At 45.6% G+C, this 12,163-nt stretch overlaps 1 protein-coding gene across 1 annotated transcript in view; it reads right to left on the minus strand.

Moving 5' to 3' along the window:
* Positions 1–2,117: 2,117 nt before the first annotated feature.
* ulk2 (unc-51 like autophagy activating kinase 2) overlaps positions 2,118–12,163 on the minus strand; it is a 33,902-nt gene continuing 23,856 nt past the window's right edge. The window contains exons 15-27 of the mRNA XM_085244748.1: positions 9,441–9,590; positions 7,940–8,085; positions 7,773–7,853; positions 6,998–7,260; positions 6,743–6,921; positions 6,341–6,450; positions 6,067–6,204; positions 5,733–5,974; positions 5,449–5,627; positions 5,204–5,322; positions 4,959–5,116; positions 4,736–4,871; positions 2,118–4,567 (exon numbers count right to left, since the gene is read on the minus strand). Of these exons, the coding sequence (XP_085100874.1) occupies positions 4,503–4,567; positions 4,736–4,871; positions 4,959–5,116; positions 5,204–5,322; positions 5,449–5,627; positions 5,733–5,974; positions 6,067–6,204; positions 6,341–6,450; positions 6,743–6,921; positions 6,998–7,260; positions 7,773–7,853; positions 7,940–8,085; positions 9,441–9,590 (1,966 nt within the window). The 3' untranslated portion in view covers positions 2,118–4,502. The remainder of the gene's footprint in view (positions 4,568–4,735; positions 4,872–4,958; positions 5,117–5,203; positions 5,323–5,448; positions 5,628–5,732; positions 5,975–6,066; positions 6,205–6,340; positions 6,451–6,742; positions 6,922–6,997; positions 7,261–7,772; positions 7,854–7,939; positions 8,086–9,440; positions 9,591–12,163) is intronic.

The following is a 12,163-nucleotide window of genomic DNA, read 5'->3' on the forward strand; positions in this document are numbered from 1 at the left end:
TTCACTTTTCCAAGTTTTTTTGCGCCTTTTGTCACACTTACCATTGTTTCTTTGTTCTAAGCCTCTATGGAAGTCAGGTGATTGGGAAGGGGGCCGCCCAGCTTTTCCTGACCTTTATGGTTGGTATGGTCATTTCATATCTAACCTGATCAGGTTAAACCAAGAGGCAGGGTGTTTTTTCCATAGGAATCTTTTATTCTGTTTGTTTTTCGGGTTGTGGAAAAATTTCACAGGAGTATTTGTCCCAGAGGGCGACATTTAGCTGTGCAAATGAGTGAGTCGTGGGATTAGTGAGTTTTTATAGGATTTTCAGGTACTCATGTGGATTTCTAAATTTGCTGGCTTAAACTATCGTTACTGCCTAGACCACATGTGTCGAACTCCAGGCCTCGGGGGCCGATGTCCTGCAGGTTTTAGATGTGTCCTTAATCCAACACAGCTGATTTAAATGGCTAAACGACCTCCTCAGCATGTCTTGAAGTTCTCCAGAGGCCTGGGAATGAACTAATCATTTGATTCAGGTGTGTTGACCCAGGGTGAGATCTAAAGCCTGCAGGACACCGGCCCTCGAGGCCTGGAGTCCGACACCCCCGGCCTAGACTTAATGTGAACTGACAGCCCTCTATGTTACACAGTCATAGGTTGGTTCAGAGGAGGATGAGCGGTGTTGTCTAGAGCAGGGGTGTCCAACTCCAGGCTTCAAGGGCTCGTGTCTTTGATTCAACACAGCTGATTTAAATGACCTCCTCAACATGTCTTGAAGTTCTCCAGATGCCTGGTAATGAACTAATCATGTGATTCAGGTGTGTTGACCCAGGGTGAGATCTAAAACCTGCAGGACACCGGCCCTCGTGGCCTGGAATTGCCCACCCCTGATACATACTGATGACAAATTGAACCAAAAATGTCATACTTAGATTCATGAGACCTACTGCCACTGATTCTCATTAACCAGTTCCCTTTCTTAAGAATGGCTCCTTCACAATCACCCTGTACCTCAGACCATTTCTGATTATGCTTCAGTGAACACTAGAGGGCTCAACTGAATGGCCGGCTGCATCTCTGTGTCAGGTCTTTGCAGGATTTTTTCCACCCTATTTCTTAATGGCATGACTTTCAGGTATTGATTGCCTGCTCTGTTTATAGTGGATGTGTCGGTTCCTCTCTTGTCCTCCACTTGTCCAATTTTGTCAAATGTTTTAAGGACACTGCACACAGTGTCAAAATATGGCAGGATTTCATCTAATAGCTCATTGGTGCAGACTTGGCACCTATAACACACCCATTTCTGTAATATATCTATATAACCCTATATTATTGCTAATATATATTTTGTAATATATCTATATCATGGCTAAAGCATTTGATGGATGCAAACTGCATTTCGTTGCCTTGTACTTGTGACATGTGCAATGACAATAAAGTTGAATTCTATTCTGTTATCAGAGTTGTCTGTTATGTGTCGACTGCACCAGTTTCTCCCTTGAGTCAGGTGTCTTGGGTCATGGGTCAGGGCTTTAACATTCCTCTAAAAATGGTGAAAAACCAGCCAGTGTCCCAGGAAAAACTTCCAAAGGAAGTCAGAACACCTGGAGAACTATTGTTCAAAACCACTTTTTAAAAAATAGCAAGAAAGTCTTTGGAAATCAGAAGTTTTGAACAACTCCTGAAGATGATGTAGTGACAGAAGTTCAAGTTACAGGCAGGAAAAAGCTTTTAAAACTTGAATTTGGGTCCAAATTAGTTTTTGATTTGTAAAAATCAGATTTGAAGAGAGATTCTAAGGAGAAATTTATTTATGCATCATAGTAGCTTCACAAGTAAATTTCCAGTTCCAAGGACAGCAAATGTTAATTAATCATTTAAAACGATGTAAATTAAATGATTGAATTTAGGATCGAAAAGTCACATTTGTAAATTCAGTTGCACAGTAGTCCAAGTAATTTGTCATTTGTTAGTTCGAGCCGTTATATTTTTAAGGATTAATCTGAGAGATTGTTACGTTGCAGTCTTTGCGATTTAGGAAACTGATTTTTCTTGTTAAAAACAGAAATGACAGAAATAAAATTGTACATTTAAAATCAGAACTAAGATTAAAGACAGCGCAGTGACACAGCTTCACTTTTCCTTCTCTTTTTAATAACAAAAACTGCATTTCAGTTCCATAAAGAACAAAGAGAGACCCCCCCAGTGACAGACGAGTATAATGTTAAACGTGGAAAAACTGGTGTTCATCATCAGGGTCTGATGGTGGGGGCTTCCAAAATGCATTGAGATCAAGCTGGAGAGGCGCAGAACGACAGGATACATACATTCCACATCCTAGAGGTTGTACAGGGTAAAATGCAGACGTGGTACCCATGCTTTACCTAAAATATCTCAGTTTTACTCGTAGTTCAGAATGGTACAAAGTTTCAGGTGGCTCGCCTTATTTATCCCTCTTCACCCTTTATGCAGAAAAGGCTTTATGTGGCTCAGAGCGCCCATGACAGGGATGAGGGAAAACCGAAACCCAGACGTGTCTAGAAAAGAAAACGAGAACAGTACATCGGAGGAACAGTCCAGAGACCGCCGTTATACAAAGAATGTATTCACACCTGTACAGAGGAGTAGGCCTGTGTCTGCTTTCACAAGAAGGCACCTCCTTTCCATGCTGACTGGATACTACTGGCCTTAAAGCACACCTGGCAAGTGCACGTGTGTTTATATATGCTCGTACATACAGTACATACCCCGTGAGGACTTGACGGGGGGGCGGGACGATGTGGATTGTGACAAATCAAGTCTCACAAAATTAGGAGAATGAAATCTGAAGACATTACGCTCACTCGGGAGCGCTGAACAAACATGACCTCAACAATGAACAGTCCTGGTAAAAAGAGTTCTCTGGAAAGATTTGGAGCTGCCAGAAGTTTTATTGTAGTCTTTGGCACACTCCTGTTGTGCCCAAGGAGGGTTTCCTTATCAAACCCTTGGCAGACTTGAATACAAATTCATCTATCTACATATAAAGATTTGTGCTCTTTGACTGACAGGCAGGGCGTTTGATATCCACGCCCTCTCCCACACACTCACCCTCCTCTCAAAAAGAGGCTAAGGGAATAATCACATGCTCCACAATAAAATATATACAAGTCTGCAAACATGGAGTTTGTGTTTACTCAAAAAAAGCTACAGATTCTGACGAAGCATAAAAAGCTGTAGTTTGTTTTTAGTCTAAGGAAACATGTTATTAAGGTAACTTGTCAAGTAAATATGACCAGTTTAAATCCATCGAGGTGTAAAGTGGACACCCGACTGGCTGCTCAGCGAGGCAGTGGTGACAGAGTCTCTGATCCACTCAAGTTCTGGGTTTCTTTTGGATATCTGCCGCCACCACACATTAGCCTCCATCCCTCATGCTGTGAGTGGCATGATCCAAAGGTTTCAGCTTTCTATGCAAACGCTGACATTTTGTATTTTAGCTATTAGTTTGAAAATCAGCCTGAATGCGTCACATGCAACATACAGTTAGTGTACCTGAAATCCAAAGATTTAGTGTAACACTTCCAGAAGGTTGGGAACAATCACAGACTGAACAAAGACATTTGTAGAAGCTGCAGGAACCGAATATTCCTACGCACCAAGCCACTCTAAGCAGAGGAAATTCCCATGCCAGAATCAGGATGACTCCCAGTGACATCACCAGGGAATCTCGGAGAAAGCTCCAATCTGTGTCACACTACACAGACTGAGCTGCACTCAGATAAATAGATCATGATTAAAGCTGTGGCTTTACAGCAGCTTGATGATCATCCCACACACAGCAGGTCGATTTTGAGGCTCGGAGCAGAAGTGATCACGTTTCCACCTTCCTCCTCCTCTCAACGGTAAAGTGCATGAGCTAAAAATACAAGAAACATAAAAACAAAGCAATCACAAATTAGATGTTCCTCCCCCCCAGACACAGAGCTCTCCAGCTGTCTGTAACAGTTTAATGTTAAAGTCCACAGAGTTAGATCTGTTACAACGAACAACAACACGCTCCTCAACTCCAATACTTGAGGTTTTCAGGGAGAATCCATGTGCATGTGAACCAATAAATAACAAAACGAACTTCTGAGTAAATAACGGACACTGACAGGATTTGAAAAGATGAGCCACATCTTATGGAGCTCGAGTCTGTCGAGGTCCCGTGAGTCCTCTTTGTTCTGGTAGAAACGAATCCCCAATGTTTCCGTCTGATGGCGGTCGACCATCGTGACATAAAAAAGTGCACCTGAAAGGGCAAGTTCACCTACAGCCAGGTTCAGCGTCTTGTTTCCGGATCTGCCATCATCTTTGGTTGTAGATTTATGCGGTCACTCTGCGATGCAGCTGGTAAAATGAAGTCATGATAAACAGAGATGGAACCTAGCCGATGAAAGGTGCTTGAACTGCTACACAAGGAATGAGGGCTTTGTGGGAACGGTAATCAACAGTCTTAGGACGTGGTCCCTCTGTCTATGATTTCACCAGCTCTTCTACTCATACAGTGTGACAGTACAGTAGCACAGAGCTGAGATCCTGCGGTCCACACTGGCCTTGTCTGCAGGGAACAGATACAAAACAGGAACTCGTTAATAGAAGTCATTAGATAAACGTGGAATGCACAGGAAATGCTGCAATGTCTCATGAATCACAGCGCCATCCTGAACACGTCTGAGTAAAACATCCCCCCAAGTTCAACTGCTTAATACGGTGAGCTCGTGCTTACATTTCATCACGTTTTCGATGTCTGTGGGGTCTTGGAGGATCTTGGACAGGCCGTCCAGGAGCATGGAGGCCTTGCTGTAGCGATAGGCTATGTCCTCCGTCTGCTTGAACATCTCATCGAGAGCTGCTGACTGAACCTGGAGCACGCACACGATCGCATTAGCCTCACCAGCACCAAGTCTATCTGTACAATAGGTTTGTCACTGCATACACATGAGACCCACCAGCTCCACTGCGTGATTGTAGACAAGCTTCTCTGCGGTGACGCTGTTGATTTCGTCCACAAAGCGCTGCTTATCAGAGAAGAAGTGGTTGAGTTTGTCGGTCAGCTGCCTGCACAGGGAGATGCAGCTTTTGTAGCGCTCATTCAGACTCTTGACCACTGAGAGGATAAAGGGAGAGCCTTTATTAAACTAATAAAGATAAAATACAAAGGAAAAAGGCAGCGAGGAAGCCGAAACGTCCTTACCCTGTTTGACGGCAGTGGAAGGGTTGAGCTTGGCAGATTTAATCTGAGCTTTGGCCAGATGGAGCGAGGAAGCAAGGAGCTGAGCTGCCTTCATGTAAAGCACCAACTGCTCCACCTGCCTGTAGGGGGCAGCACAACCACAGCTCGTAAGACAAATGGGAAGTGTTTACAAACAAAGGGCCCTATGATTACATGATATTAAAAACGATATTACTTAAAAATCAGAGCAGACTTAAGTTTCTTACCCCCACTCTTTGCTCAGCTGGCTGATCTGGTCCACAACCACGCTGTCCTGGGGAGGGTAGAGGGATGCAGCCGAGATGCCGAGCTCTGTCCCCCCGGCTCGAAGCGCCGCCATCTCCAGGATGCAGTCGGTAAATGAAAGCATCATCCGCAGGTGCATCAGGGTGTCTGTGTGCTCACGCTAGGGCACGGAAAGAAAGATTGCAATGAAATGTTGAAGAGGAGAAGAGACACTGCGTGAAAAGAATCAACCACTTCTTGTAAGGCACCAATCCCTACTTCTCACCTCCATCAGAGTCTCCTCAGGAAGTTCTGGGGCTTCAAAGGTGATGAACCCCTCTAGGCTGGGAGGAGAGGTCCCATACGGGACGTACCGCAGGCTGCTGGGTGCCCCCTCTGCCCCAGGGGCCAGCTGCCCACCTCCGTAACCTCCTGGAGGAGATGAGCCTATGGCCATGCCCGGAGGAGAGCCGACATAAACCCGACCACTGACTGAGCACAGAGAGCCTGCTGAACTGTTGGAGCCCACTGAGGGGACAGAGAGGAGAGAGCATGGCAGAAAAATTTTAAGCTTTCCTCCTAAAGCTCAGCTCTGCAAGAAGGTGGCAGGTTTCCCTCACCTGAAGTGGTGCGTGATCGGGTGCCCAGGTGGCTGCAGGTTGGAGGAGTGCTGCTCTTGGGTGGTGAACCCACAGTGAAAAGGACCGTACGAGGACTCGCTGACCCACCGTGAGCGAGCGTGCTCGGACCTGCGGGGGCTTTGGGCAGGAGGAAATGTGCTCGTTACTTCTGTCGTTCAGTGAACCGTTTATTTGTAAACGATGTTCTCACGGCTTAAACTGGACACAATGTTGCTAATTTCACACATGCAGAGTATCTGCTCAGTGCTCATACCTGTGTCCATGGGCCGCTCAGTATTCAGGCTGTCACTGCTGCCCTGATAGGGCTGCCCACCCAGAGTGATTCTGATTGGATGGTCAGACAGACGACCTGTACTGACAGACCTGTAAGGAAAGTGCAGATGATGTCAGCAGAGGTGCACAGCATCATCCTTTCACAGTTAAAACACTCTTAACATCTTTCATGTAAAAAGGAAATCAATCAGATTTCCGGGAAGTCTGAAATTGAGCCAGGCGAAAGATTGTCACTGCATAAGAACACCAACTGATCAGCTGTTTTTTATTTATTTATGACGAATCTCACAGTCCATGTTGTAAGTGACTGCACTGGACTGTCCATATGTGCATTTATCAGATTTAACAGCTCCAATGGAAGCAGATTTGGGTGCTTCTATACCTGCCAAATGTCCGGCTGCCCTCAGGAGCAGCTGGTCGCCCGGCGAGGAAGGGGTTGCTGTGGTGTCCGCAAACATCGTGTGCGTCAGCCAGCATCCTTGTGGGTTGGGGGCTGTCTGCCAGCGCCATCAAGTTACAGGAGGCTTGTGTTTTGGGGATCTTAAATGGTGCTGAAATGGTCTGAAAAAGAGACAAAAAGGTGAAGTAACCTAAATTTAACAGCTAAAAGCATACTTCTTCACTGAAGGGCACTCACTTTAGTTGGGGAGCCAATGATTGTGGGCAGTGGGGACTTTTGAAGCCAGTCAGACGTGCGAGGGGAGGAGCCCAGCAGCTTGGTGGGGGAAGAACCAAGGTTGGCGGGACGGCCAAGCTGCGGGGAGTGACTGCAGGAGGAGGAAGGCTGCACAGGGTCAGACAGCTGCTTGTGGAGCTTCTGCCTGGTCTGGTAGACCTCAGTAAGAATGGGGGCGCTCTGAAGCCGAGCCCCCAGGAGCTGAGAGGATGGGATGGGGGAACCTAAAGACACAGTGGATTAGAACCAATACCAGTTAGTAATCATCCATGGCTTAGCATCAAGTCTACCATTTTCCCTACAACCTTCCACAGAGTGTGTGCTGCTCATTTGTGTGCCTCTTCACACAGGGGACAAAGCACTAAAATCTGATTCATCATTTAGGACAGTGACGCCTCCTTCCTGGTCACCATGACAGCAAACCTCTTGACACAAACAGTGAACAAGGCGTAAGACATGTGCGGAGCCAGAGACTCTGAAAATGGCCTGGAGTCATGGTGACTCATGCACTTTCCAAAAATTAAGTCATGTCACTAGCAAGAGAATCAGAACTCAGAACAGCAGTTGTTGTCAATTCTGCTTCTTTTAAATGTCAAACACATCGTTGTTGGGAAGGGTTGTATACTGTGAATCTCCTTTTTCATTACAACTGTACCCACAGCACCTGAAACTGAAGGGAACAGGACAATACAGAGTGAGATAGCCCTGAGAACGAGCAGGGAGCCTGAGAACGTACCTCCTGAAGAACTGCGGCTGCGGGGTTCCTGGTTCTGTAGGTGACAGCAGCAGTGACCCAGCTGCTCAGGGATGGTGCCCACTGCACACAGAAAGAGCTTAGATTTGTCAGGAGACTCGAGAGATGTCCCCTTCATGTCTGGGAGGTGTCCTTAAACGTAAGCTTACCGAGAGGTGAGGGCGAGTAGGGCCGGGAGCTTCCAGTGGAGAGGCGGCGGCCCACAGTCTGAGGGACGTCTGCGGAGCTCGGAGACCCCGAGCCCACCTTGGGAAAACCCATTGGACTGGTGTTAGATCGCCTCACTGTGCCAGATCTGAAAAACACAAGCATGAATCTTTAATTATACAAAACAGACATGAAGTAACAGTCTAAGCCAGTCTTCCTTTGGCTCATTTCATCTTGTGGCAGTTTGCAAACATTTGTTTGGCTGCTGAGACGACTCACGACAGCTGAAAGTTGGCAGTTTTCAGTCCGATACTAAACTGTGTAGTCTACTCAGTCGTCTAAACATGAATATCACCATCATCAGCTCGTTACACATTCATGGTGCTTCGTGTGATGACACAGATACCCCACATCATCATATCTGTCAAATGTGGGTAATATGTTTTGGTGGTACAGCTGTATGTTCCTCGCTGCACTTATGAAACCACGAAGGCAGGACGAATGTCTGCAGGGCTGAAAGAAATAGTGATTCCATGCAATGCAACTGGTAAACTGCAAAACATAAAACACAGAATGTTTTTTAAAATTAAATTAATATCTTTTAAATTTGCACAGTCGTTTTTTTGGAAAAACAATTGACACGATTCTCATCCTTGTATTAAAAGAATCTTTGTGGTGATTCTTTATCACACGTGTTAATCATGCACGTTAAAGTGAAACATTACAGTTTGACTGTCCTGTGGTTAAAACATAAACGAACACCTGAAATTCACCTGCATACGTTGCTCACGTAAATTGTGCTAAGAAAACTCAAAAAGCATCAACCTTTCATCAGCTGCCTCCTCTGCACTCCCCACCTAATATTAGCATTTGTGTGCACTGTTCTGCTGCTAATACAGAGGAAAATGAATCCACAGATGAGGAGGAATGTAACTAATGTTGCTCCTGCAGTGAGAACAATAACACTAACCATCTGACTCTGAGCTGAAGATTTGAATTTGTCTCTGACACTTTGTTCAGCATTACGGGAGGAATTTCACTGGCAAAGTAAGTAAACCACCAGACGAACGAAATTCTACAGAGAAGCTAACATAATAAACTTCTAATAACAGAGCCATTAGCAATGCCACAGTGAGTAGCTCCACATATTTGATTTGGCAGATTTTTACGCGGGATGCCCTTCCTGACATAACCCCAGAGGGATCTGTGTCTCCTCCCAGGATCCGATCGAGGACCTTTCCCTTGTTAGGCGAATATGTAAACCACTACACTATCATGTAACTAGTTTCCCTGAGAAACAACGTGCCATCCCTTCTCTTCTGTCTTCACGTGAAACTGTCAACAAACCCCTCAGTAAGGCCATAAACTCAAGCAGGCAGTTGACTGATGTAATTTCAGTGAAACCTTATGGCTGATGAAATAGTTGTGGTGAGTTAAGCATTCCTCTGCAGTTCATCATTGCCACTCGATAAGTTGACTGAGCAATCCCAGCAGAGTCCTTACCTGGGGGAGCTGTAGAGTGTGGTGTTCGGGCTGCTGGACAGATTCTGCTTGATGCGCTGGTAGTTGCGAACCTGCGTAGGAACTGGAATGGGGGTGGTCTCAGCCCGCGGGGACACCATAGGCGTCTGTCCTGGGGTGGGCTGTGGCTGCCTGGAGGGGACGAAGTGAGAAAGGAGCGTCGTTAGCCAATGTGTTTGAAGTTGCTGCTGCTTGCTTGTTTGCGTGAAGTTGTCTGGAGTTTCAATTGTCATGGTAAGTCCAAAAGTTACAGCTTGTGAACTTTCACAGCCCTGAGGTCTTTGTTTACGCTCAGATGGAGGCAGGTTGGGGAAGTTCAGTTTTAGCCCAGCCTCTCAGGGACAGAGGCTTCCATGTAAACACAGGCAAGACCAATCAGCTTCAGACTTCACTCTGCTTGGGGCAGGACTACATGTAGGGGCAGCCAATAGCACGCATGAGGGCGGTCCTCTGCTGTACAGACACGGGAGGGGAAGTGCATTTACATTCTTTTATCATTCCAGAGGAGACAAAATGTTCTGAGCGTAAGGTAATGACACCTAAACAGGGCCTTTAAAAAAAACATCCTATATGTTCTTAATGTTTTTTAAAGGTGACACGAGTTAGAAACCCGTTATGTAATAATGAAAGCCTGGAAGGGTCCATAAGGGAGGGAGGGAGGAGGACACGTGAGGCTGAACTAGTCCAGACAAAGAACCCGAGAGCAGCTGCTTTGTGGCATATCTGCAGTTCTGAGAAATAAACACTAGCACGTGCTGCACCACTAGCATGTGAGGTAATGAGCCTTGTTGAAGCGATCCATTTTCTCTAAGCTGCTAAAAGCTTTACTGAGCCCGGCCATTGTTAATATGGAGAAAGGTGTTGCGTGCTGCTGTTATTGGCTTTAAAAAGGAGAAAGAACATTTGGTCAGTGAACAGCTGCTCTTCAAAAAGAGCCAAGAGTAGAAAGAGAGCGAGGCTGTATCTTCAAACTCAGCTGCGTCTCCGACGACCTGGTTTTTAAACCATGTCAGCATCTAAAAAGTGTCCTCATTCATCACCATCACTTGCTTTGTCTGTTTTTTTACAGTAACAATATCTCTACACGCTCCTCTCGCTACCCCCAGGGTCCACACTCCCTTCCTGTGCCACCTTTCATCCTTTCTCTGGACTCCAATTCAGGACAAAGAAAACAGGATAAACAAGGCTTTGGTTTTGGAGAGTGTGCCTGCTGTTTCCAAATTGCTAGGGACAACTACTGCAATGAAATGAAAATTGGTTCTTCCTGTGTGTCAATGATTAACTCATTTATGTAAGCACTGAAGACTTATTGTTAAGGGGAAAAACAAAACCATGAGAACAGTAGAGGGAGGGAGTAAAGCTGGCAGCACAGGGTGTTAGAGGGGCACAGCACAGAATAGACACATAGGAAGCTGAAATGGAGCAAGTGTGAGCAAAACGGGAACAGAGAGTAGTGAGGACCGTTGGCTTGGAGCTGGTTACACATGAAAAACAGGAAAGTAGGGAGACGAAGTGCAAAGCATTGGGGAAGGACAGGGGCACGAGAAAGTAGTCACAGAGAGCAAGCAAATGTATGCAAAATACTACACAAGGTAGTATTTAACTCTCATATTAACCTTTAACTTGAATTTTGGGTCTGTATTCAATCAAAATACTTACGGGTTTTACCATCTATCTATCCTGCTGAGTTTGAAGTTGTCTGCATTAACAGTGTTAGGCTAAAATGTGTGCTCCATTTACCAGGGTTTCTGCATGCAGGGGGAGGGGCATACACACACACTGGTGCTCAGCTGTCTGTAGGGTCAAATGGTGATTACAGACAACCTGAGATGCCACGGCTGTAGTAGCTGTTCATGTTAAACGTTCAAGCCTGCCTGATGGCTGCATTGCATCGCAAAGTCTGTGTGAATGAGTCCATGCAGTCACAAAACCACCGGCAGAGATGTGCACACCTGCAGAATGTAGAAACTGTGCGTAAGAGGCTCGGAAAAGCATTCGTGTCAGCATCGCTCAGAAGACAAACAAGTGCTGCTCGCCTGGGGTGTTTTCCCAGACAGCGTTAGGGGTACGCTGCATGCCTGCCGCAGTAATCAGGTCTAACATGGGCAGTGAAACTGAACTCAGCTTTCTATAAGATTGACTTCACCAAACATTCTTGATGACTAGTTGCAAACAGCTAACTGATGATTTGTTAGAACATCTGTTACAAACATGGTTTATTTGAAGAGTTTCAGTCAGTTTTCAGCACAGAAACAGCGTGAAGGTTACAAATGATCTGGCCTCTGACTGCGCACTCATGTCTGTGCTCGTCCTGCTAGCCCTCAGTGCAGCTTTTGATTTGGGGACCATAAATTTTGATTACAGAGATTGGAGCACGCCACAGAGATTTATAGGTACTTATAGGTACTGCACTCCAATGGTTTGAATTCTATCTAATAGACTCCAATTTGTTCATGTAAATGGGGAGTCGTGATCCATGCTACACATGCTTTGCTTGGGCAGTATCATCAAAAACTAGTATTTATTAGTTCTAGGCTGGACAAGTCAGTCATTATTTATCAGGCTGTCCTAAAATCTCCTTGAGAGTACAGGACAGAACTGGACAGGGACTAGAAAGACAGAGCATATCCCCCATACTGGCTTCTCTTCTCTGCCTCCCTGTTAAACGCAGAATCAAATTCAAGATCAATTTAAGAGTATTTTAA

This window comes from Mchenga conophoros, linkage group LG14 (assembly GCF_057382185.1).
Source record: "Mchenga conophoros isolate Kocher_MC1m ecotype Shallow Benthic linkage group LG14, M_conophoros_male_GT1.1, whole genome shotgun sequence".
Classification (NCBI taxonomy): Eukaryota; Metazoa; Chordata; class Actinopteri; order Cichliformes; family Cichlidae; genus Mchenga; species Mchenga conophoros.